This window comes from Cylas formicarius, unplaced genomic scaffold, assembly GCF_029955315.1.
Source record: "Cylas formicarius isolate icCylForm1 unplaced genomic scaffold, icCylForm1.1 PGA_scaffold_8__14_contigs__length_24414737, whole genome shotgun sequence".
Classification (NCBI taxonomy): Eukaryota; Metazoa; Arthropoda; class Insecta; order Coleoptera; family Brentidae; genus Cylas; species Cylas formicarius.
In genome coordinates, this window is record NW_026844361.1 from 19,405,941 (window position 1) to 19,431,354 (window position 25,414).

At 37.4% G+C, this 25,414-nt stretch overlaps 5 protein-coding genes across 6 annotated transcripts in view; 4 read left to right on the forward strand and 1 right to left on the reverse strand.

The window, feature by feature from the left end:
- Positions 1-446: 446 nt before the first annotated feature.
- On the reverse strand, positions 447-5,273 carry LOC132706141 (serine/threonine-protein phosphatase alpha-2 isoform). The gene is made up of 7 exons (XM_060677294.1): positions 5,080-5,273; positions 4,847-4,978; positions 3,757-3,997; positions 3,583-3,677; positions 3,360-3,526; positions 1,975-2,104; positions 447-1,106 (listed from the first exon to the last, which is right to left on the reverse strand). The coding sequence occupies exons 1-7, from the start codon at positions 5,132-5,134 to the stop codon at positions 943-945; spliced, it is 984 nt and encodes a 327-aa protein (XP_060533277.1). The 5' UTR covers positions 5,135-5,273; the 3' UTR covers positions 447-942.
- A 256-nt stretch (positions 5,274-5,529) lies between these two features.
- On the forward strand, positions 5,530-14,591 carry LOC132706126 (PAX-interacting protein 1-like). The gene is made up of 10 exons (XM_060677266.1): positions 5,530-5,690; positions 5,748-8,610; positions 9,129-9,704; positions 9,837-10,041; positions 10,102-10,334; positions 10,408-10,515; positions 11,173-11,459; positions 11,535-11,766; positions 13,580-13,793; positions 13,853-14,591. The coding sequence occupies exons 1-10, from the start codon at positions 5,595-5,597 to the stop codon at positions 14,415-14,417; spliced, it is 5,379 nt and encodes a 1,792-aa protein (XP_060533249.1). The 5' UTR covers positions 5,530-5,594; the 3' UTR covers positions 14,418-14,591.
- Positions 14,592-15,389: 798 nt separating this feature from the next.
- LOC132706127 (probable peptidyl-tRNA hydrolase 2) lies at positions 15,390-16,394 on the forward strand. Its single transcript, XM_060677267.1, has 4 exons — positions 15,390-15,562; positions 15,669-15,845; positions 15,908-16,070; positions 16,122-16,394. Exons 2-4 carry the CDS (start codon positions 15,693-15,695, stop codon positions 16,325-16,327), a joined length of 522 nt encoding a protein of 173 aa, XP_060533250.1. The 5' UTR covers positions 15,390-15,562; positions 15,669-15,692; the 3' UTR covers positions 16,328-16,394.
- Positions 16,395-16,456: 62 nt separating this feature from the next.
- LOC132706297 (DNA polymerase interacting tetratricopeptide repeat-containing, protein of 47 kDa) lies at positions 16,457-18,185 on the forward strand. The gene is made up of 7 exons (XM_060677555.1): positions 16,457-16,666; positions 16,722-16,839; positions 16,890-17,061; positions 17,118-17,431; positions 17,553-17,712; positions 17,766-17,927; positions 18,076-18,185. The coding sequence occupies exons 1-7, from the start codon at positions 16,517-16,519 to the stop codon at positions 18,155-18,157; spliced, it is 1,158 nt and encodes a 385-aa protein (XP_060533538.1). The 5' UTR covers positions 16,457-16,516; the 3' UTR covers positions 18,158-18,185.
- Positions 18,186-18,637: 452 nt separating this feature from the next.
- Positions 18,638-25,414, forward strand: part of LOC132706028 (uncharacterized) — a 228,274-nt gene continuing 221,497 nt past the window's right edge. For both annotated transcript variants that reach the window (XM_060677077.1, XM_060677076.1), the window contains exon 1: positions 18,638-18,954. The gene's annotated coding sequence lies outside the window, so the exon portion shown is untranslated. The remainder of the gene's footprint in view (positions 18,955-25,414) is intronic.

Genomic DNA, 25,414 nt, shown 5'->3' on the forward strand with positions numbered 1-25,414 from the left:
TCAATGAAACGGAAAACTTATTTTTCTTACACCACTCCCGTCCCAAATACCGCAAATAAATAGGGAATGTTCCTAACGCTGTAAACAAATAGGACTTTTTAAAGCTCTGTGTGCATTTTAGTGGAACTAACCCCAGACCACAATACTCCAAGGACCTAACGTGTTTCCCAACCCAAACTTTGTTAGCCGAGAGAAATTTTGAAACTGCAGTAAATTATTGCGACGTTTGATTTTGGGCGACGCCATTGACAAGCGCAGCACACCGTTAACGTAAACGCAAGTCTTATGACGTTCGCCGGAGGGAACAGCAAAGTCGTTCTTCAAATAAAAATTTTATTGTTGACATAAAATAACGACGCAGATCCAAAAACCATGTACGCATTGATACAAAAAAAAAATCAATTTAAGATGAACATTTTCAACTGGCGGGGGACCAAACAATTAGAGATTTTTGCGAAGTTTATACACATATAAAAATACATTTTATACAAAAGTCGGATTAATGAAAAAAAAAATATTAAAAGAAAAGTGAGGAATACGAAAGTAATAAATATAGCGCGGCGCGGTGCGACTTCAATTCTTTTTGACTTCAATTCTTTTTTTTTTGCTTTCTAAAAGTTTCGCAAATAGATTTTTTTGCCGTTTCATTTTATTTCTGCTAAAATGTACATATAATGTTCGGTAAAACTCTACGCCCCACCAAAAAATACGGCGAAACGGCACCCCACGACATTTTTACGTACTAGTGTTATCTGATAGACCGGATATACAACGAATTAACCTGATTTCTCTTACATTTGATTTGTACTTAACCTAGGATGAACGGATCTTCCGATTACTTTTGCGGTACATGTATATGAGGACGGGGACAGGGACAAGGATGAGAGGAGGGTGGGAAAACATTCATGATGACGCTAAACCTAGGCTTATCAATAAATTAGTTCACTTCTTTTTGTTCTTGTTGGTGGCCCCCCTGGGCGGTGTCACGGGTCGGCCCGCGTTCATGTTGTACTGGAATTTCCTCTTGTCGGCCGGCTTCAATATTTGAAAACTGCACATCAGCGTCTCGTCGACGGACATCATTGCGCCCGCGTTATCAAACTCGCCTAAATTTGTTGTTTCAGTTAAAACGCCTCTCACCCAAGGGCAAAAAGATAATAATACACCGGGACCACTTTTGAAAATTGAACTGAGGTGGCTTTTACTTGATGAAAATCCATTTATCAAAATAAATAAGAACTAAAAGTTCAGATTTTCACGTTAAGCAATACATTTGAATGTCTCATTTTGTTAATCTACATGGCTTCCAATAAATTTAATTTTCTACTTTTTGTGGCTGTATGTAAAATATCAAAATTGTCGTCAAAAATGTGTTTTTCTGTGTTTAAGTGTGTAGTAGCAAAATTAGAATCTAAGTTACTGTTTTTAAACGCTCTTTTATGTTCGTTAATGCGAAGGATCTACCTGTTTGTCCAATATAAATTTTAGGACAAGATCCACATTTTAACCTGTAGACACCTGATTTTTGGGATTTTGGACATTTCGTTTTATTATTTTTTAAATATTTTCCTATTGTATTGTTAGTTCTGAAAGCTATTTTTAAACCACATCTGGCCTTGGATCTGGGCTTTCTTTGCAGCGACACTTCTGTTGTTGGTTTTCAATTTTATGCATTTGGGAAAAACCTTACCTTAGACATGCAAATGTATTGCTTAACGATCAATTAGATTTAAATACCTCTCCCTTATTGAACTTAAATTCTCAAAACAACATTAATTAAGGTTTTATTGTCATTTTTCGGTATATATAGTAGCAGGTAGTTTGTAAATATTAAATTTGATAAAGACACGGTGTTGTCGAAACAATTGTCATGTCATAACATATAATTTCGGGACAATCTGAACTTTTAGTTCTTATTTATTTCGACCACTTTTGAAGACACGGTGGCGGGAACAGGGAGGGGATTTCACTTACCACAATAATTCGGCGCACTGAATAGCGTCACCAATTGTCTCTTCGCGAAAAACTCGTAGCCATCTTCTACGACCTGATGCGCGCGGCATATCAGGTCAAAGTCGTGTTTGTGGAGGAACTTGCCGACGACCTGCGATCGAACACCAGAAATTTGTTCATGCTACATATCACATTCAAATATCAATGAAAAAATTGTAAAACAAAAAAAAACACAATTACAATTGGTAACCATAATTATAGCCATGTTTTTTTCCAACATTCTAACCATGGCTTTCGTGGTATTTGAAACATAATATTCTGGTTTAATGTGTCATTGGCTCATTAAGGTTTTGCGATTTGTAGTTTTTGCTGAATTTTCACGTTCCACTGACATAAATGGATAAAAAATAAGTAGATCAAACTTAAAAATTGTGTCTCTCAAAAGATTGCTGAACCATACGTCATTGGCTTCGCAAAAAATACTTTTACAGTGTTACTTGTTAAAGTTTAAATTTGTAGTGTAAAATGTTCTGCATTTCCTTAACGTATGAAATTGAATAGGTATATTTATTTCTCTGAGGAAATGCAGAAATTGGAGAGCTTGATGCCGCCGATTCCGTTACATGTATGCCAAATTTTGTTGTTATTTTTTGGAACTCAATTTCGATATGGAATATCTCATCAAAGGAATACACCTACCCAAAAGTCACCGGTCCAGTTGACCAAATTATAGGTAACTTGCAATAAAATAATAAAATAACAGTGACATAAATATATACATATATAAATATAAGGAAGTGGTAGTTCAAATGTAACAAGAAAACCATTGACTGAAACTCGCATCGCGCCTTAGGGGTAGGTCAAAATGTGCCAAAAAAAATTATCAACACATCCTCCAGTATTGATTTTAAAACTGAAATAGATGGAAATTAAAATGGAATCTTTTCTGAAATTCGTCTCCTTTTTTATCTTTGACGTTTAAGTTTTTTTATATATTTATTTATTACAGGTCAAATTCTGAGAACTAAATGGAGTCGATATTTTTTTGCAAAGTATTGTTTTTGGGGTATTCCTTGAAGAGGATTATAGGTAAATTGAACATCACAAACGCAAAATAATGTATTATAAAATAGATATTATGATTGTTAGCAATTGTAGAAGCAAGATGTCATTAAAAAAAACGATCAAATTTGACTAGTCAATTAAAAAGTGGTCAATTGACCAGCCCCAATACCACCTTCGCCTTACTATTAATTGCTGGTTACTTTTGTATTTGTTATAATTGTTATTAGTGGAAATTATTTTTACATGTACCTTATTAAATTTGTTCTTGTCTTGTCTTCGTGTCTCTATTACTTTGTGTTTCGGACGATAAGTGACAAAATAAAAACAACTTTCTCACTCACCTCGGCCCCAAACGTGAAACTCACGCCCCTGTCGTTCTCGCCCCACCCCATTTGGTCTTTGTCAGGATCAGACCAGAGCAGGTCGCAAAGCAGACCCTGATCCGGCACATCTGTCGGCCGCATTATTCTCCTGATCTGCTCCATGGATTGAAGATCTGGACTCAAACCTAACCGCAAACATCCACTGTTACCCAAGAAGCTCAGACCCATGCTCTTACCTCACCTCCGTGACAACAGAATATCTTCTCGTCCACAATGGCCGCCACTGGCAAGCAATTGAAACAGTCCGTAAAAGTTTTCCATAGTTTTATGTTATACCTGAAAGATTAACGTTGAAAAAAACAAAAGTTTCCACACTTTTTGGACACCCTGTATACAAGGGCGGGGGACGACTAACCGTCTTTTGCACTCGTCATAGAATCCGTAAATTCTGTTAATGGACGCACACTCGTGATTGCCGCGTAGCAGGAAGAAATTTTCAGGATATTTAATTTTGTACGCGAGCAACAGACAGATCGTCTCCAACGACTGTTTGCCACGATCCACGTAATCACCCAAAAACAAGTAGTTGGATTCAGGAGGGAAGCCACCATATTCGAAAAGACGCAGCAGGTCATAGTACTGACCGTGAATGTCACCTGCGAACCAGACGAGTTTAATTAATGAAACAATAAAAAATCCCCTAGCTCTATTATTATCCTATCGAAAAGAGAAAGTAGAACCAAACTCCACCCAATGAAATTAATTCGCCACACAGGGTGTGGACAATAATAACTCTGCTGATGAAAAAACATGTATAGATTAATTAGTATGCATGTTAACATAATATTGACGTGGTACATAAAACAAGTTCAAAGTTTGTTTAACGCGAAACACATAAACAAGGGCAAAAACCGCATTATCCTGTAAATGTTTATTATTCAAGCGCAAAATAAGTATAAATATTACATTTTATAGCATTAGGAATAAACCCAAAATAAACTTTTTCTACACAGAATGTCGTTTATTTTGAGGACTTTATCTCAATAATCCCAAGTAAATAAGTTACCTGCTATCTATTTACATCACTGCTGAATCACTCCCTTAATTTACTACCATCGTAAAATAAAAATTTATCGCAGGAACAAATTTATATTGACGAATTTTTACTAATAAAACCTTTTTGCGAGAATTTGAAGTTCGACGGAAATCAGAACATTACATAAACAGCAGCAAAATCAATAATATTTATCTTAAAGTTCTTTTTTTTTCCCGAGTTATTCAAGGATTGATTGCCGTCAACAAACAGTTTTTTATGTGCCGCTCAAAATGGAAACTTGACTGAAATTCTTCACCTTACTATTTTCACAACGCGTTTTTAGCTATTTTTATATGACCCGACCGGAAAATAGTTAAACCTGCAGCCAAAACGTTCGGCACTTCGATATTTAAATCAGGGATATACCTATTAGCCAAGTTTACTAGACAAGAAAGTAGTTATTTCTTACCGCAAATTTTTAAAGGGGCCTCTAATTCCAGCAATATCGGCTGACTAAGGAAGATTTCCCTGGATTTTAAACACAATCCTCGTATTTCGTTCTCCGTCAACTGAACATTTTTTCCTGGTCTCGCTCCCCGCACTAAAAATCGCGAATTTATTAACAACTTTGACACTTCCAAGGCGTATTCCAAGACGCCATTATTTTTGTCAACAAGAATCCGATGACCTTCGCGAAATTACCTTCGAGTAACCGAGCAATAATGCTATCGATGTTTAATTTATCCGCTTCCGCCATTGGGATGAGTTTTTGAATTCACTTTAATTAATTTTATTAACTAAAAGCTACGGGATGGCTCGGATATTTTTGGATATTAAAAGGAGACCGTCCGACATTAACTGTACTTTTTGGCCGACTTGCCGCGGAGAGAACAAGTGCCGCCAATTACTGAAAAGCAAATAACCCCCTGGTCAAAAAGAGTTCGAAGCGATTCCTTTACGAAACCTAAATTAATCAATCTGAAATAATAGTCCATAATTACAATATTTGTAAGAACCTAGGAAAAATTCGTCATAGGTTCAATATTAAAAAATCTTATTCGAAAATTAGCGTATCACCCAACCGGGAATTTTAGTTTTATACAGTTACCAAAACTAAATGTCAAGGCGGGCTGATTTCGCCGCTAACTTCAGTAACGTGTCAACATGATGGAGTTGTAAACAATTTCAAACGTAAATTTAATAAAATTTCTGACAAAATGGCAGAATTCGGCGACGAATTCTTGGATATAGAAATTACGGACGAAATATTTAAAGATATTAAATACTTCATAAGCGGAGAAATACACGAAAAGGTGGCCTTACTAAAGTCGTGAGAATTGCAAAAATTCTATATAAATTTTGTATTTTAGATCGATAATTTGCTGAGAACTGGTGGTGCCAAGCACATGAACTATCTCTCCGACTATGTAACCCATTTAATTGTCGGTCACAATGTTGAAGAGAATGATATTGCGGATGCCAATGATCTCTATGAGATACCTGCAGTTTTACCCAAATGGATTTTAATGTGCGCTCGTTTGAGAAAACGTGTAGAAATTAAACCGTATTTGTATCCCACAACTCCTAGACTTTTCACAAACTTGGTATTTTCTTTTTCACAAGTAGAAGATCGCAACTCACTTTGGGCTCTTATTACATATAATGGCGGGTTTGTACACAATCGTCTTAGTGAACAGTGTAATTATTTAGTGACAGGAATCACTGACTCTCCAAAATATTTAAAAGCTGAATCAACTGGAATTTCAATAGTGACCCCTGACTGGATTGTAGAATCAATTAAAAATAATGCTATGGCGGATCCCATTCTATTTCATCCAAAATTAATAGCTTGGCCACCCCCGCCAAAACCACATGAAAGTACAACTGCCATAACTGGATTTGAACCTGACATGTCTGAGAAGAAACCAGAAGAAAAAGATGTTTCAGAATCAACACAAGCACTTTTAGAAAAATTAAAACAGAGAATGCCTTGGAATCAGCCTGGTTCATCTTCAACGATTCAGACAACTTCTTGCTCTGATCCAGTTGCACCTCCAAATGTGGTAGCTCCCAGCTTCCTTAATAAAATGCAGCTTAGCAATCAAAATCTTCAATCTGTTAGACCTCAAGGGTTGATATCATCAGCAACAAATCAAGCTGAACTGTCAGCATCCACTAGCTTTGCAAATGTTAGTTCTATGTCCCCCTCCCAGGTCCCAAAGTCTATTGTGCATCATACTCCAAATCAATCTCAAACTATTACACAGCAAAATCCTCTTCACATTGACCGCCTTGTTGGAACCCCACAAGCCAACAGAGCCAATCTTCAACAGCTTAGAGGTCAATTAAACACAAGTCAGATTCACCAACAACTGTTACAGCAAAGAATACAGCAAAATCAGCAAAATGTGCAAAGAGCTTCTGGACGTCAGCTTACCATTCAACAACAGCAACAGCTTATGCAGCAGCAACTAGCTCAAAGGAATTTGCAATTAATGCAGAACCAACAACAGTTGTTAAACCAACAACAGAATTCTAACCAATTAATAACACAGCACACTCAGCTTATTCAACAAAATCAGGCAGTAATTCAGCAGAACCAGATTATTAATCAACAAGCACAAAATCAGCTCATTGGCCAGCTGCCCCAAGGTCAGATGGTTGGTCAACAGCAACCAAGCCAACAACCAAATCCAAGTCAGTTGATGGCTCAACAGACCCAGAATCAGTTGTCAAACCAGCAGCAGAATCAAAATCAAATGATGAATAATCAACAAAGTCAAAGCCAGCTAATTAACCAACCTCAAAGTCCTATTATGACCCAGCAGCAGAGACAGTTGATCAGCCAACAGCAAAGGCAAAATCAGTTGTTAAATCAACAACAGCAGAATCAAGTAATCAGTCAGCAAAACCAGGGAGGACTATTGGCTCAACAAAGTCAAAACCAGTTGTTGAATCAGCAGCATCTTCAGAACCAATTGCTTAATCAGCAAGTGCAGGGACAGCCAATCAACCAACAAAATCAAAACCAATTAGTGAATCAGCAACAAGAACAGATTCAGCTATTGACCCAAGACAGAGATCAGAATAATGTTCTGCTTCAGCAGCAGAATCCAAATAACTTGGTCGCCCAACAGGGGCAGCAACAGCCCCAAGAACAGCTAATTTCAAATCAATTGATTACCCAGCAAAGTCAGCAGGGACATGACCAGTTACTTAATCAACAGAATCAAAATATTTTAATCAACCAGCAAAATCAATTGATGGTGCAACAGCAAAGCCAAGGGCCATTGATGAATCAGCAGAATCAGATTATGAACCCGACTAGCCAGTTGGTAAATCAGCAAGGACAACAGATTTTGAATCAAACAAGTCAGAGTCAGCAGCTTTTGAGCGGGCAGCAGCCGCAGCAGGGCCTTATTCAAACTCAACATCTAGGCCAGTTGAATAATCAACAAATTCAACAGTTGCAGCAGTTGAAACGGGAGCAACAACAGTTACTTAATCAAAATCAACAAATAGTTAACCAAAACCAACAGGTTAGAGCTCAAAACCAGATGCAAATGAAATTGAATCAGGCGAACCAGTTGTCCATGCAGAACAGAACCCTTCAGCAGCAAAATGTTAACCCGAACCAAAATTTCGGGCAGCATTTGCTACAACAGAAGCCGTTATTCAGCCAACAGCAGATGGTAACGTCCCAGCAACAACAGCAAATCTTACAGAACCCGAATTTGGCAGGCGGTATCCAATCGCAGCAACCCCCATTCGTTGGTCAGGGCTTTAATCAGCAGCCAATTGAAGCGATACAGCAACAAAAAACACCGCTGCCGCAAATGAACCAACAATCGCTCAATCAGATGAATGTCCAAGTGTTGAATCAGCAACTGAATACTCAAAATCTGGGACAACAGCTTAACCAGCAGCAGCTGCATCAGCAGAACCTTCAGCAGAGTAACATGAGTCCAACTAGTATTGGTCAACAATTAGGTCTCGACCAGGGGTTGGTGCAGCAACAACAACAGCAGCAGCAGCAGCAGTTAAATGGGGGTCTGCCCAATCAGCAGCAGCAGATAAATCCTCAGTTAAATCAGCAGGTGGTTAGGTCGCAATTCCAACAGGGCAACATGATCAATCAGCAAGTGTTGGCCAATCAGCAGCAGCAGAGGCCTCAGATCAATCAGCAATTATGGGCGCAAGGTCAGCAACAGCAGCAGCAGGGTCAGCTTCAAGGTAAGGTGACAATTAAAGTAGAAGATTTCCAAATAGTCTAGTTAAACAAAGAACTGAACGAAAAAAACGGGGAAAAATAAAATTGTAGATTTGCCTGATTATTATTTTATATTCGCTTAAATTTCAAATGACGGGTCTATTATATCTATTTATAAAACAAATATGAAATTTTGCAAAAATGTAGTCTGGACTATAAACAATTACATAAGTGAAAAAATATTCTTAGGAGTCATTATAGCTATTATATGCAGGAGGATCAGTAAAAAAATACAAGCAAGTGTAGTTTAAACCAATCAACAAAAAGCGCTGGTAACAAAAAACATATTTGCGAGTCAACAAGGTCAACAAAAATTTGCAATTTTGTCATTGTGTTAAAAACTGTGAGCTATTATTCGCGATACCAGCAGACGGCAAAATTTTACGAGGTGCACCAGAAAAGAAATGACTATTCATTCCCCAAAATTGAATTTTTAAATAAATAATAATAATTTGTGGATAATGTATTTAATGAAATAAAGGCCAACAAGCGATTCACCGCCCTGTGGGCGTGGTTCAGCAGTCTCCCACGGGAACCGGACCTCGGGTCCAGTGGCCCCCGGGTCAGCAGCAGGGCATTCCCCAGCGGCAATTTATACAGCTCGACGCCCACACCCACAACCAATTACAGAAAATGCCGCCCGAGCAACAGGCCCTGTTCGTCGCACGACTGCAGAAACAAAGGCAACTGCAGCTGGCGAAACAGATGCAGCAGAGGGGAAGCGGTCACATATTGATCAGAGGCAATGTGCCCCCAGGTCTGACGACCCAGCAACAAGTTCAGTGGCTCCAGCAACAGGCCAAACAGCAAGGCATCGTGTTACCGCCGAATATCCAGCAGAACATCACGCCAGGCACCATCACCCAGCAAAATCCGCCCCCAGCAAATGTTCAGCACACCCCTGGCCTAAGTCCAATCAACCAAGGTCCTACCGCTGGGCAACAATTCGTTGACCAGAACCAGCAACAACAGCACCAGCTGCAGTTGCGGCAGTACAGACTGCAACAGCTGCAGCTGCAACGGGAACAGGCGCAGAAAACGCATCTGACTCAGCAAGGTGACTATTTTAGTTGTCGGTGGGTGGGTGAATCTTGTAAGACCTTATTTTCTTGCCAAAGTAAAGTTAAAAAGTAAAAACACCGAAACTTAAAGAAATAGTGCGCATGGTGCAGTGAACTGGGCGTTTTAGGGGCGATACCACAACAAGCGGCGGTAAGACCGCCGAATCAGCCGCCGTCCGCGGATTCGACCACCAGTCCTGCCCAAGTCCAAGTCAATCCCAAGACTAAGACCGCTTTAGCAAATATGCTCAGCATAAAGCTGCAGAGTGGTGGAACCATAGGCGGGCCCCGCCAGGAAACCATACCCGAACCATCAGCGGCAGGGACTTTGAGGTTAGGCGCCCTTAGGATAGGCGGGTTGGGGCGGATATGACTGCCGTTTTTTCTAAATAGGATGATGACGGCCCAACACAATGCGGCCATCAACTCGAAGCCCCAGGAAATTATAGCGTTGCAGCAGCGGCGGGTAATCAACGGGCCCAACGGAGAAATAATTAAGACTCCGGTTCCTCAGTTGCCTTCCACGCCTCCGAACGAACCTCCCAAGTTGCAGTACTCGCAGAAACCGCCGTTGCCGGTGCAGCATCGTGTCGGACCTTTCTACGGGCATAATCCTAATTTGAAACGTAAGCCACGCCTCCTGTATCCCTTCCGATGCCATGTTTAACTCCTTACTGCAGCTGCGATTTTCTTTTACAGTGCCTCCCGACTTGTTTCTGCTAGGGTGTATATTTGTTGTGGTGGAGATTGAAGATTTTTTGGAGGAGCGACTGCCTGGTTGGCAGCAAAAAATCGAGAAATATGGAGGTACGTTTCTGAGTTTTGACTTTTTTGGCATCCGATGTGGCGGGATATTAAAAGGAGTATAAGGGAGTTCAAATTTGGTTACCATAATAGTATCAGTAGTATTGTGCTATAATTACCTTATAGGCAATGTTCTTCGTGCCAGACAAGTCTTGACATGTTTGTGAAACTATCTAGTACAATATTGTTCAGTCTGATTTATGCATTTGACGCGTTTTCAGAGTACCACAAAAGATACAGCAAAATCTCAAAGAAAATTATATTTTTTTTCTGCAAAGAAATTATTTAGTGTCTGACTGGGGTTAACGTGCAAAATCCAAAAATATTTATTGGTGGATAGATCGTTTTAAAAGATGTACCAAAACAAATATATGCAAATTGATAATAAGAGCTGTGGACCTGGAAGAAATACTAATGTTGATTAGAATGATTTGTATTGGAAACATTCAAATTTTTAGGTAGGACCAGAAATTTTGATACTCAACATTATCCATGCTTCTCCTATTTAGCTCTCAGTTTCTGCTGCACTTTTTTTTTTTCATTTTATCTGACGATTGAGGGCCGCGATCAGCGTTTTCGTCACAGATATTGCCTCTATTGACTGCCCAGATACAAAGTGAAGCGCGCCTAACAGACCTCTCTTCACCACCCTGTCCGCAGGGGAAGTGGAGAAACAATATGGGAGCAAAGTGACCCACGTGCTCTGTGAAACTCAGCGCCACGGCGTCGTGATGCAGGCCCTTAGGGATTGCAAACGTTGCGTGACGGTGCGGTGGCTGAGCGACGTCATCAAACGAAAGCAGGTGCTGCCGCCGTGGACAGCCCTGCACCTGCCTCAAATCTATTTCGATATTCGACCCGCTTCGAAACATTTGATCTCGATCAGCGGATTTGAGGGCAACATCCGGAACATGATTAAGCAGATGATACAATATACGGGGGCGAAAGTAAGATTAATTCTTCGATTAAATGAAAAAAATTCTATAAATGGTTAACAGCAAAAATAATTTGATACTTTTTAGTGCACCTCGTATTTCTCCAAGCACAATACGCTGCTAATATGTGCCAAGGTGGACGGTACGAAGTTCACTCACGCGAAAAAGTGGGGTATACCGGTCGTCAACGTCCAGTGGCTCACCGACGTGATTCTGGGGAACTTTGCCGCCCTGAATCAGACAGAGAACCAGGCGTACCAGACGTACTCGAGTCCGCCCAACATGAGCTTTGATCCCAAATTGGTTCCCAACATGATGCGTGAGTGAGATCTAAATTGCAACATATTTAATAATAATAATCATAATAAACTTGTTATACCCCTTTCTGTAAAATATTTGACTATACACCGATCTAGCGTGCGGCAAGCGTCACTTGTTTCGGATCCGAGCCCCTTTGACGGTTGCAAATTCTGACAGTCATGTCATGAATATATGAATATATTCGTGTTGTTTTACAAAAATATACCCAAAAACTAACGGTCGTAAAAAAAGTATAGTATGCAACACGTTTAGGAAACTTAAGTCACTCATTTATTAAACAGTCGCTCCGCTGGGCTCCGCTCTTGCCAAATAAACTCCTACCTTTTACAACACTTGTTGCATAATATATTATTATTATCTAGCATCTGTTTAGAAGACGCTATATAGAAACTGTAACTATTTAACTATATTCTCTAACTATCTGTCTATTCTCTTTGGCAAACTATTGCTCTCGGAAATATCCAAAGCGGCTCGCAGTCATAGGAAATGACAGTGACATTGTAAAATGACAGTTTCCTCACGCTAGATCAGTGTATAATTAGGTATTTTACAGAAGGGAGTAGAAAAAGCAGGTTACCTTCTAAAATGAAATTAATATCAAATATATAACTAAATAATTAATACATAAGAAAGGCTTGGCGTTTAAGAAATTGCTAGATATGTTTAGACCTGCAATCGTCACTTTTGAAATAAAATTTAAAATATATCCGATGCTGTAAGAATTGGGTATTTCATATTACATACCAAATTTTTTTGTCTTTTTTTCTGGGTATTTAACTAACTAAATTAATATTATTTTTCTACTCAATATATACATCTGTTTAGAAACTATAACTATTTAAGTATATTATCTCCAGCAAAATAACATTAAAAGCACATAATCCCCTATCTAAGTCGTAAGAAAAATTTATATTTGATTAATGTGGTTAACTGTGAATCATCAAGACACAAAACGCACGGACCTTTTATCAAAAAATTATTTTTTGGGGTTACTAGATGCAACACAGATGATGCCCTTGCAGTCTTTGAAGGAACATGAAAATTTAGTTGCCTCAGGAATTCAGAGTAGTCCACTAATGAATCACATCGTTTATGTAAAAACTAAAATGAGTGGTGCCTGCTACGATTTGATATTTCTAATTAGTAGGTTAGTTTTGGTCAGTTTAGGACAGTTTTGTGTCACATCTTAATAATACCTTAGTCAGGTGGTAATTAAAAGTTATGTCTGGGATCTTATTTATTTTTTCTTTGAAAACTGGCCAGGAAACTGATTTTACATCAATTCTCTGTATTTCTGCCTGTATAGAACTTCTTAAGAAATATAAAAAAAACTTTTACCTCGAACAAAGTGTTATGCGGTAAAATAAATGCAGTTTTTGTTCGTTTTACTATGCTCTGCTTTTCTGTGGCTCCAGTTGTCGCCATCGAGGTTCTGCCTCTCTTTCCTTTCTGTCTACTTCTAGGTGTCAACGTCTCCATATCCAGACATTTTAATTCCTAAATAATTGAATTTAATTTTTTATTGTTTTATTTTGTCCTCAATCACAATTTTCTGCGTCTGCGCCACAAGAACAGTGTCATCTGCGTCAGACAGAATTTTCACTTCTCTATTTCGGATTTGTTGAGTTAGTTCGCCATTTAGTTTTGCTTGTATGTTATTTTGCCTGTATATGTTTTCAATTGTTTTGATTATGTTGAATGGAATTGGTCGATCTAAGGATTTCTGCCAGTCAGTAAAACACATGAAGGCTGTTGTTCAGTTGTATTTTTTTGATCGTTTGACATTCACATATGACGTCATCGACTTATAGACGCGTGGAAGGCGCCAATAAACATCTCGCAAGAATCGTACGAGCGCGTGAAGAGGTCCGCCTCGCCGGTCGCGCTGCCGAAACCAAAGAAACTGAAAACGGAGCGTACGGATGAGAACGACAACATCAGCGAGGCGGTCGCGAACTCGGACTACCGGGTTCTGTTTTCACAATTCGACGGCGAGGGCGCGCGGGAACTCCACCGAAAAGTCAAGTGAGTCGCCGCCCCCTCCTCATCCTTCCCAAAACGAACTCGAACGGAATCCATTTCAGGGAGCTGGGCGGGACCGTCGTGACTGATACCAAAGATTTCACGCACCTGGTGATGCCCCGGCTTGTGCGCTCGCACAAGCTCCTGTTCGCCGTGTGCAAGAACGCACACGTCGTTTCGGAAAAGTGGATCGAGCAGAGTCATGCAGCCAAAGAGTTCCTACCCGAGATCACGTTCAATCTTCCCACAGAAGAGTTCAACAAGAAGTACAAGGTGACCATCGAGAATACCCTGCAGAGCTTCAAGAGAGAGAAACTGTTCGAGGGCAAATTCTTTTGGGTCACTCCGAGTGTGTTTCCGAGCAAAAAAATCGTCGCGGAGCTGATCGAGTGTTGCGGGGGCGTGGTCGAACGGATAAGGAGGACCAAGGCGCAGATTGAGGTGACCAACTCGAATTCGCCGTTGAGTTATTTCATATTGACAACGAAACACGACCTCCATCTCGTTGCGGACCTGTTGAAAAACAAAAAGGAGAAGCAGAAGGTCGTGTGTAACGTAGAGTTGGTGTTGAGCGCCGTCTTGAAGCAGAATTTGGAGGTCGATCCGTACGCTGTTAGTGTTTTGTGATCCAAGAGAATGTTTTTGGCGACTGATGACGGTTAGATGTAAGCGGGAACGCGAGCGACATTTAAGTATGTCATTAGACAATTGGGAAGATTTTTATATGAGTAAACCCAACGGGGAAAATATTAAAATACATATTTTTATTGATTGTATACGTGTTGAATTATGCGCAGCATTTTACATAATAAATTCAATTTTTTTTTTTTTGCAATGACCTTTGTACTTTCTCGGGACTAATGTGCGCTCGCCTTTTGGTTCATGTAAAATGACACCATTTGACAACCGACAGATTGCCTCGCAGACTGAGATTTTGGTGGACGTCGTTTCTAGTGCGCCCTGGTCATTCAGATTCAACTGGGTAGGTTAAAATTTAATTGCGTTCCGTTAGGTAGATAAAAATTGTCCCGCAAGTACACTTCAACACATGTTCTCCGACCTATTTCTTTTTCCTCTTGCAAGAAGTAAATTAAAATGGAGAAAATCGACTCTCAGTCCCACAACTTGGGGTGCATATGAAAATCTAGTTTATGACGAAAATATGAAAATACCGCTACACGATGGCGTTGAAAAAAATATTCTAAAGCTAATATTTAAAGAAAAACACGGCACTAAAAAATGAAGTTTGGGGGGTAATCTCAAAAGAGCCGAAACAAACTTCTAAACAGGCAAAGTACATTTAAGTTAGAATAAATGTTCAGCTTGTGGAAAAAAGTGATTATTTGGAGGTTTTTTGTTTTCTTGTAGCTGCCAAATTAACAAAAAGCAATACATTCTCATAGTCTGGAGATTCATCAGTGTCCAACAGCAAATTATTATAAAGAAAACTAAACACTAGTGTATCAATTAACAAATTGCTTTTTAAACTATTATAGAAAAGTTGAAACTCGACTCCGAAAGGCTGAATAGGTTAGGTTAGGTCTTGATCTGGTATAGCGGTGGCTTTCGCATTGTTCAGATTGAACCAGCCACTCGACGACATTTTGAAACGAACAGCTTTCACCGCTGGCCAGATAACGTCCTTCTATGGACCTCGCCAAGGTGTCTTGATCTGATAGCACTCTAGCTACTACCAGAAATGGTCACCACATACGAGAAATAACACATTGAAAAGTGTTTTCCGACGACTATTACGAAATCTAAAAACGCTGGTAGGTAACCTAATTGTGGTCTCAGGGTGGAGGACGCCCGGGACTGACAACTAAACTGCAACATCAATATTATTTCCATGGTCGGTGATATAACCTAACATTATAGTTTAACAAGATCTAAAAGGGAAACATGGGAATTATCGCTAGTAATTCGTACTTAGCCGCATTTAGTATGGGGGCTTTCGTTGGAGCAACATCTGCGTATTTCCTTGTCAAATTTCGCGGGGTGCCTAAACCCAAGAAAGATGTGGTTTGGCAGAACGGGATGGAAGAAAGATACCAGGTAAACACCCAGTGGTTTATAAATAAACTATTAGAAAATAATCGTTCGCAGCCCCGTTTTAGTTCGAAGATACCGCCGATGAGTTCCGGTTAATATTGGGAGTGAGGAACGATCTAAAAATGCAAAAGGGTAAAGTAGCTGCTCAATGTGGCCACGGGGCGATGGCCGCCTATGCGAAGACGTTGAGTTCGTCGCCTAAACTGTTGCGAAATTGGTTGAGGAACGGTAAGCTGCGTGAGTGTTATTCTGTAAATTTTTTAGAGGAAGTAGTTTTAGGAGGAACGAAAATTGCCGTCCGTGTAGATTCCGAAGAACAACTGCTAGAACTTGATAAGAAAGCTAAAGAAATGAACGTTCTGTCCTGCATTATTAGGGACGCGGGACAAACCCAAGTGCTTCCAGGAACAAGGACCGTTATCGCCATCGGACCCGCCCCGAAAAGTGTTTTAGATAAAATTACCGGACATCTAAAATTGTATTAAAAGTAGGAACTAAATTAAAACATTAAACATCTTCCTCGTTATTATTATCATTGGCTTACGTTAAAACGTATTTTTAAGAAGAAAAGTTAATTTATCCAATCAGCTGTTTATCTAACCTTAAAAAGATGAAAGTGAGGTTAAGTTCGGTTCGACCACAAAAAAGTGTTTTTTGTTACCTAGTGGTTTAACATGAAGAAAAGTTCGGCTGAAAATTCGTCGATGACGGAGGAAGACCGATTAAAACTGGCTAAAAAATTGGACTCGGATTTGGATGAATTTATTCAAAATCTGCCTCGGAAAAAATACGAGGACGGTTGGCGTGAGGATGAATGGGAAGAAGTATGGGAACTAGTAGTAAATGTTAGGGGAAGTCTAACTATATTTTATGACCTAGGAAATGGCTAAGCATCCGTTTTTCATGAAGGAACCACCCAAACCCGGAGATAAATTGCATCCATTGATGGAAGGGTTGCAGAAATTGAAATATGATCCTGAAGAGAACGAACCACCCGGTAATTCCTTACGCAGCCTACTAACTTTGGACATAGGTGCAATTTTTTAGAATTGGCGATATCATATAAGGAGGACGGTAATTTTAATTTCAAACATAAAAACTATAGGCTCGCCATAGTCGCTTACACGGAAGGAATTAAGCAAAAGTGTGGCGATGCAGAAATTGAAGCGACTTTGTATAACAATAGAGCTGCCGCGCATTACTTTTTAAAAAACTATAGGTAGGTGATGGATTTTAAGGTTATAATTGACTTGGTTGTGGGGTGACCTTTTTCAGGTCATCGTTAAGAGACTGTGAGTTGGCTTTAAAAGTTAAGCCAGATTACAAGAAGGCACTAAACCGGGCAGCTTATTGTTGTTTGGAAATATTACAATTTAACAAGGCCATTGAATTCTGTGACAAACTTTTAAATGTAGATAAAAGTGACACGGAGATTCTGCAGTTGAGAAAAAAGTGTTTAAATTTATTGAAGGTCAAAGAGAGGGATCAAAGACGAAAGGAAACTGCTTTCAAGAAAGATAAACAAAAGGAAGAGAAGCTAATAAACGAAATATTGAAGAGAGGTTATAAATTGGATGGTGGCAAGAGTGGTAGGTATGTTAGGCCATTGGACTAGACTGGACTTACAATCTTCAAAAAGAATTGCTATTTTTTTTTATCTCAAACAAATATATAGGACTTTAGCAGTCAAAGTTTTAATTTAATTTCTAGGGACAATTGAGCTGAGTCAATTAGAACCATGTTTTCCGGAACTTGTGAATCACCGTGTATACTTGGACGAAGGGACCAACTCTTTAATTTGGCCGGTGGCTTTGGTTTATCCAGAATATAAAGTAATTGATTACATTGAAGAGTTTTCTGAAAACCACAGGTATTTGTTGAAAACAATTATTGAATAATGGATTATTTTTTACCTCTCCTTAGAATTGTTGATCATTTGAGTGTAGTTTTCGAACAATGTCCCGAATGGGATCAGGAAAAAAAATACACCTTGCAAAACCTTAGCATCTATTATGAAGACAGCAAAGGAAAAGTAGTTAAAATTAACCCAGGCAGTTTATTAAAAGATGTGCTAAAGCAGGATAGGTAACTAAAGCCTAATAATATATATATATATATATATATATATATATATATATATATATATATATATATATATATATATATATATATATATATATATATATATATATATATATATATTAGTTTTGTATTTATTATTGTTCTCTTTCAGGTTTCTTATCAAAGGTGGCAGCCCTTCACTTTTTATTGTAGTCAAAGATAGTGAAATAGAAAAACAATTGTTAACACAATAAGAGTAATAAATATTTTTAAATAAACGGCTTTGAAGACTCCTCCCTTCCATACAATCACATAATTCAACAAAAAAATGCGGCCTGATAAATATGCGAGTAGGTAACGCACGTTAAATCAAATCGAGCGTAATAGGTCTCCGCAACATAACTCGTTGGACACTGGAAAACAAAAGCAGCATTATTAAACTCGATTACCATAATTGTTATGGTAATTTTTTACGGGCAATAATAATACAATAGCCAATTAACATAAATACACACCTCCTCTAACACAGCCGAAAATTTAAATGCCTTGTTCACAAAATTCACTCCAACTGTTCTGGGCAGCGTTGATCTCGCTCTTTCCGCGGTGTCGGAAAAAGAAGGAAAGTGATCCGGAGACGAGCGCGGCCAATCGATGGGGCGAAAATATTTTCAGGTGCAGCGCAGCAGTGACTTTCACGTGGCGATATTGGCAGCGCCGTTCAACAACATATAACATGGCGTCGGGATGGTACTTGTCAGGATAGGTGCTGTTATCTCGAGTTTTATCAGTTAAATAAACAAATAAACGGAGTCTGCATTCAGATTCGCGTTAAACGGACGAAAAAACATTGGGACTCATTGATTGTTAGACGGGCCGGAACCGTGAATCGCGAGAAAGTGCGTGAAACCGGGTGGAAAAAATGTGATGTTCTTTGTCTACATATCGAGTAGGCTATGTGAAGTGTTGTTGATTGTCCATCGTGTTTGTCCGGTCATTTTGGCGTTTCCAAGTCTCGAGGATATCGGTTTGTGATACAAGGAGATAACATTTGGTGAGTAATTTCTTGTCGACCAGCTGTGATGTTAGAGATTGAAAGTTTTCATTAAGAATTTTGCGTGAAACCTCGGTGTTTCTGGGCGTATTCGGTGCGATGTCTCCACTACGTAACTGGTTCGCTCTTTTTGATATATCGGCGCTTTTCTTTCAATTTTTATTAAAAATGTCGATCTTAATTTTATTGTGCGTCTCGTTGGATGCAATATTGTTCATAAGGAAGATTTATGGTATCCTTTCCGAGTAGGACCTTGGAGGGAAGAATAGGCTGTCTGAGCCATTTATCTCCTCCCGGATTTTTCTTATTTATCGTAAGGGATTAGGGGGCTGATTTATTTTTCAATTTCCGTTTCCGATTCGTTTAAGTTTTCAGAATCGCCTTAGATTTCGACACGACATTTTTGAGTTCGTTTGGAGCCTTACATATCGCTGGCTTGTAGCCTTTTTTTGTTTCTTGTGCTCTCTCTACTTTTGTTATAATTATTGGGTTATTATTATATATCGTATAAGTGACATAGGTACTAAATGATTAAATTACTAAGAAATGGAGGTAGAAACCTTGTAATCTGTCTAGAATAATTCTTTTTCGATGACACTTGAGCGGCTCCGCGAATATCCGATACTGACAAGAACGTGATGTTAATTAGAGCTCAATTATTATTAATTGGTCCGTTGTTGATTCAAAACGGCTTGAATTTTAGATAGCAATTAAATCCTAATAACCAAATGCGTTTTTTGAATTTGAATATTAATAGTCTTAAAGTGAATGAAATTTTTGTATTTTATCGCTTTTTACCGTTTAAAAGTGGCAAGTTCAACTTGTGGGTAAAGTGATTAGGTAATAAAATACTTGAATTCAGTTTTTGCGCCATCATCAAAGTTTTCCAATCTCGTTTTAATGGGCATTGTTTTTTTAACGACGTTAGGTTTCCCACTTTGCGTGCATTAAAAACGAAGGGGTAAAATATAAAAAATAAAAAGCCGGAGGGGACGATGCTGTTAGGGTTTCATTAAACTTGGATTGCGGTGAACGCATTTTCTGTTATACCCGTGCCCTTTTATTAATTTTATGAGCGGAAATGACCGGCATCGAGGGTTATTTAAATATTAACGCGATTTGTATGGATCGGCGCCAGGACATGACAGAAAGGGGCACTTTCTGTGGTTGACACAAAGTTCCAAAAACGGGGGGGATATTTTTATTATTATAAGGCCGCTCTTTTAGGTACATGATTATAATTTTAAGAAGCTTTTGGAAATATCTCTTTCATACCAAATTTTGCTCTACAATACTGTTTTTCTAATACTTACTTCAATAATTTTTCTATCTACGTTAAAATATTGAATCCCGTTCATTCCGTTTATTACTTGTGTCTCGGTATAATACCTGCTATTCTAATAAAGTCCAATTTGCGTGGTTGCGCGTCTACAAATGTATACGATTTCCAATAATAAAGGTATGTAAGTTTCTGTTTGTCACATCTTAAAATTGGCACCAATATTATTTTAAGTGAAATTTCCTTATAACTTTTTACATTTTATAATTCTCCATAAAATTTTAATTTTGAAATTATACAAATTCTACATGGTGGCCAATCGAAAAGATGATTTGACAAAATCCAAAAACAAATTTGTTCTTTAGAGAGATCAATTTTTCAGCGACAATTTTTCCATGGTTGTTTGTTTAGAAATTACATTTAGTGTCTCGTTTGTTTTTTAAAATTCAGATTATTTCAATTTGAAAGTTTTTCAACTTTTTACGCTATCTTACTTTTTAATAAGCTTTCATTTTGATGTCTTATAAGAAGAATCGCATCTAAGAAAATAACGGAGAAAGATAGAAACAAGTTACGTCATTTATTTAAATGGCAAACTTAATTTAAGTTTATAGTAATTTTTCATTTAGACGTGATTGAGAAGCAATAGGCGAGGCAATATGTAAGTATTTTTTAAAATCAGTTGGTACCCTATATCTTACATAAACCATCAAAATTAATTAAAAAAAATGTATCAAAAAACATTTTTTTAAGGTCATACACAAAAACGAGATATATACAGAAATACTGGTCAATATTTGGGTAATACCGAGTGGTGAACCATGAGTGAAATCTTTGTTATCTGTGATATCCGTGAAATATTTGTAAAATCATGTTTTCTTGAAGTTTTAAGCATTAATTAGAACAAATTAGAATTAAAAAAAAATTAAATAAATATTTTTAAATTGTTTGTAGATTGGCGTCTATAGGTGTAACATTTGGTTGGACCGTAACCAATGTAAATTAACTTAAATGTAATGAACTTTACTGGTGGAACCTTTAATTTAGATTTTTAAAGTATAAATTTAAAAATTTAAAATTATTTCTCGTTTACATAGTAATTTTTACTAAACGTCCTTTCTATAAATGAAATTACGTAATTAAAGTCATAAAGATAAATAATTTAATACGGGTAAAATGCAAGTGCCCATATTTCAAAAATGTCACACCAATTACAGTATAACCTAAAATGTTCAAATTTATGTTAGTTAAAGTTGCTATATAAGATCGACGTTCCCCTTGAGACACCCTTGTGCGAGGTAGGTATATAAGAAAACATACACAATGTACTCATAAAACTTTTCTTTTATTTTGTTTAACTATTAAAGTAAATAAGTTTTCTAAATCCGATCTGATTTGATAAAGGAAAAAAAAAAGAAACAGAAATTAAAAATAAAAAAAGTTTATTTTGAAAATGTATTAATTAATTTATTTACCTAATTAATATATTTTAATACTGACACTGAGACAACTCACGGTATGTTGTATATGTTTTTTATGTATTTTTGAAAAATTTCTGGATAAATTGTGTACGCTAAAATGTACAAAAACTCATCAAAATCAATCGTTGATTGTCATTTGTTTTTTCGAAGAGTAAGGCCACCCAAAGCCCTTAATTTCGTTGTTTGGCGGCTGCGAATTTTTCGATAATCTCAATTTTCGAACGGTGAGTTCGGGTACGTGTTGGGATACTACAGTGAGGCGTTCTTTTTACGTAATTATCTCCACCTGTCCAACGCGCGGCTTCTTGCACAAGCAAAGGTGGATGGGAACTAATGGGCAGGCTTAAACTTTTATAAATGGATAATGTTGCGCGGTAGTGTAAGATCGGGGCAGGCATTATTAACGGGGCGATGGATCGAGCAGAACAGCTGGAAGCGGAAATTAAGGGTATATAGTTCGCCAAGTGTTTCGGGTTTTTTTTTTTTTCTGAAACGCGCCACTGAAGACGGGAAAACGGTGACAATTGAGATTTTTTTCCATTTTGCGATGTATTGCGATTGCGGAAATCATGCATGCACGAAATCTTTGTGTAATTATAACGTATTTCTAAGATTTCGTTAGAGTTTTGTTAGGTTTGTTAGTAGCAGTGACTTTCGCGTTGTTCAGATTGAACCAGTCACTAGATGATCTAGGAATTTCAAAAGCTCCTCCTTGCCAAAAGGCCATACAACAAATACGTCATCAACGTATCTTGTACATAGTTTTGGCTTCAGATTTGCCTTCTCCATTGCTTTCTTTTCGAAGTAAATCATGAAGAGGTTGGCAATAACAGGTGAGAGAGATGATCCCATTGCTGCTCCATCTATTTGTCGGTAAATTTTCCCGTTGTACATAAAGTAAGCGTTTTTCAGGCAATGTCTTGACAGATCTATTATGTACGGCGGAAGATCTTCGTTTTCTTCTATAAGCAAGAGTGCCTCTTCTACTGGAATGCTCGGGTAGAGGGATTTGACATCGAAACTTGCCATAATGTCGTCCTTGTCCATCCCGAGAGAACCTAAAATCTGAGTGAAATGTTCTGAGGAGGAGCTTTTGAAATTCCTATATATATATATATATTCTCACGTATTGATATATATTGATATATATATATATATATATATATATATATATATATATATATATATATATATATAATAATTATTTTTAAATAAATATAAAACCGACGCAGGTGTACAAATTTTGATGGCGATTCACCACTCGATAAATGTCAAAATATGTATTTTTTTAAATTACCGAAAGTTTTCAGATCCAATCTTAAATTCTTTATTTTTAAAGAACAACGAACACAACATTAGCCTTTAAATTTTTACCTAAAGTTCCGAAATGTTTGTAGCCCCAGTTTTGCAACGCTTCTCCCAAAAATTTTTTTCCGGCTTCCATACATCATTCGCGCGCCATCTTTGGAACCCCTTCCGCACAGACGAAGACTACTTCGAGCCCCTGGAAAAAAATCCACGTCGCCTGACGCCGCAGCAAGAACGCTATAAATTATTTCGAGGGGTAAAAAAAAATTGTAAAATATTTCGAGGGGGTGGGGGGCTCTGCGAACATCGCCTGCTTACACTCGGATGTTTAATTTACAGCATTTGGGTCTGGAAAAAAAGTGTTTTTCTATATTTAAATGCTTCGTTTTTAATAGGCACTATAAATCTTCCCTTTTCCAGATAAAGATTTCTTTTTCCGTCTTGTCATATGGAGCGGGTTATTGTGATAAGGCGGGGGCGGAAAGGGGACCCAGGACCGCACCCCACATTTTTTAAATGTTTTGGCTCGAGTTTTGGTTAGTTTAGTTAAGTTAAAAAAAGTCGTATACGGTATACCAGAGTAATTCATATTAAAATCGCTAGATTGTCTTTTTATATTTTTATGTATAAAAGATTTAAAAAATTGAAAGATGTTTGGAATTATCTGGTTTAGAAGGCTTCCAAAACAGTAAAGAAAATTTTTTTTCTTTAGTGATTTAAAAACTTACTAAAACCTGGCGATGTCATGGAATTGGAGTTAGAGAATTGCAACGAGCATTTTCAATAGAAACATGCGGTAGTAATGTCGATTGTTAGTTTTCTCTTGCTCATTCATATAAATGGGATAATGGGCTAATCACTAAATTCTTGCCGACAATATTTTCTTTAAATATTTGTATAAATTGAAATTTTAACTTAACTTTCATAACATTTTTGTATTTTTTTCAAGAGTATTTGTTATTTCTAAATATGTACATTTAACGGATATTTTCTATTTGTGGAAAGGGTAAAAAATATTTTTTTTAAAGTTTGTGACAATTAAATCGATAGGTAAAAAGTTCTAAATTGTTGATCCATTTTTTAATTCTAACTAATTATTTATAACTAGTGCAAATAAATTTAAGTACGTTATTATGTCATACAAATAATAAAATGAATTTTCTTTATGATCTAAAAAGACTTTATTTATATTTTATTTATTTAATAACTGGCTGAGTTCTTATTTATTTGTAAAACACACTCGAACTTTCAAGCAAGCAAAATCAAATCAAAAATTGACTGCAGTTTATACAACACAAGAATTTACCATTTTACTAAATTAACCAGGTCAAGTTATATAAAAATAAAATACATAAATGTATACATATATATGCAAGATTGCGTTAACAAATGATTATTCCGCAAAAAAATCCAAAACTGGTAGAAAACTTGAGAAATACTAGTGGTAACGTCAACAATGTACATTAATTCCTGTCTCATTCATAAAATTTGCCTCACAAAAACCATATTCATTCATTACCTTAGGCATTTCAATTTCAGTTCGCTAGAGTTTACTAGGTAAAGAAACACGGATAGATGTTTTTTTAGTCCTACAAAAAACTACCTCAGTCGTGTCTGATGTTTTTAGTGTCAAACTTTTTAAGTTTTCGAAATTTATGAAGACGATAAGTAAGTACGTCCCTGGCTGCCCACGTGCCCATCCGTGTACCCGGTAAAGGGGATGACGTAGCTCCTTATTTATATTCCTGCAATCCCCAATCCCTAACAAGCGTATCTTTTCTTTTAATTTAACAGGCGTTTTTTTTATTCTACGGAACCGCGGCGACTTTACAAAAAAAAAAATGATAAAGCAGGAGGTGGAGGAGGGTCGGTATATGTTCGAAGCCGCGGGAGTTGATTTGTTAACCGTTGTTCGCATGAACGGTTTCCGAATTGTTTTTGTTTGATCGGGTCGTTAGATCGTTGTTGTTTTTCTTGTGCGTTTTTAATATGACGTGGAAATGGAACATGCGAAACTCGGATCGAAGCTTAATATTAAAGAAAAACCGGGAAAACAGTTCGAAGGTTGGCTGGGGGAAATTAGAATATTTTGGGAGTTCTCTATATCGTATAAACCTATATCAAAAAAATTTGTATGGTTAGCAAAAATAACAAAACGTATTTGTAGTTTTTATCGTAATTAAAATAAAGATTTATATTATACGTATTTATTTATATAAAAATGAGGTAAACAAAAAAACAAAATATATGGTTAGTCTTTTTCCAAGCGACGTATAAAACAATCACTATCCATTTTCTGACATATAAGCCTACATCATATTTTTTTTTTTAAATGGAGCTCCCTGTATATGTGTTTAATAGAATATCTTATTCAATGATGTAACACGCTTTA

What these genes read in the sequence shown, in the direction of transcription:
- LOC132706141 (XM_060677294.1), bottom strand. Translation starts at nt 5,134, where the DNA reads ATGGCGGAAGCGGATAAATTAAACATCGATAGCATTATTGCTCGGTTA. An exon ending in GATATTCTGTTGTCACGGAG is followed by an intron (nt 3,527 to 3,582) that starts GTGAGGTAAGAG and finishes GTTTGCGGTTAG; the next exon opens with GTTTGAGTCCAGATCTTCAA. An exon ending in CAGTGCGCCGAATTATTGTG is followed by an intron (nt 1,107 to 1,974) that starts GTAAGTGAAATC and finishes CAACAAATTTAG; the next exon opens with GCGAGTTTGATAACGCGGGC.
- LOC132706127 (XM_060677267.1), top strand. Translation starts at nt 15,693, where the DNA reads ATGGGAATTATCGCTAGTAATTCGTACTTAGCCGCATTTAGTATGGGG. An exon ending in GGATGGAAGAAAGATACCAG is followed by an intron (nt 15,846 to 15,907) that starts GTAAACACCCAG and finishes GCCCCGTTTTAG; the next exon opens with TTCGAAGATACCGCCGATGA. An exon ending in GCGAAATTGGTTGAGGAACG is followed by an intron (nt 16,071 to 16,121) that starts GTAAGCTGCGTG and finishes AAGTAGTTTTAG; the next exon opens with GAGGAACGAAAATTGCCGTC.
- LOC132706297 (XM_060677555.1), top strand. Translation starts at nt 16,517, where the DNA reads ATGAAGAAAAGTTCGGCTGAAAATTCGTCGATGACGGAGGAAGACCGA. An exon ending in GTGAGGATGAATGGGAAGAA is followed by an intron (nt 16,667 to 16,721) that starts GTATGGGAACTA and finishes TTTATGACCTAG; the next exon opens with GAAATGGCTAAGCATCCGTT. An exon ending in GAGTTTTCTGAAAACCACAG is followed by an intron (nt 17,713 to 17,765) that starts GTATTTGTTGAA and finishes ACCTCTCCTTAG; the next exon opens with AATTGTTGATCATTTGAGTG.
- LOC132706126 (XM_060677266.1), top strand. Translation starts at nt 5,595, where the DNA reads ATGGCAGAATTCGGCGACGAATTCTTGGATATAGAAATTACGGACGAA. An exon ending in AACGCATCTGACTCAGCAAG is followed by an intron (nt 9,705 to 9,836) that starts GTGACTATTTTA and finishes TGGGCGTTTTAG; the next exon opens with GGGCGATACCACAACAAGCG. An exon ending in GCATAATCCTAATTTGAAAC is followed by an intron (nt 10,335 to 10,407) that starts GTAAGCCACGCC and finishes TTTCTTTTACAG; the next exon opens with TGCCTCCCGACTTGTTTCTG.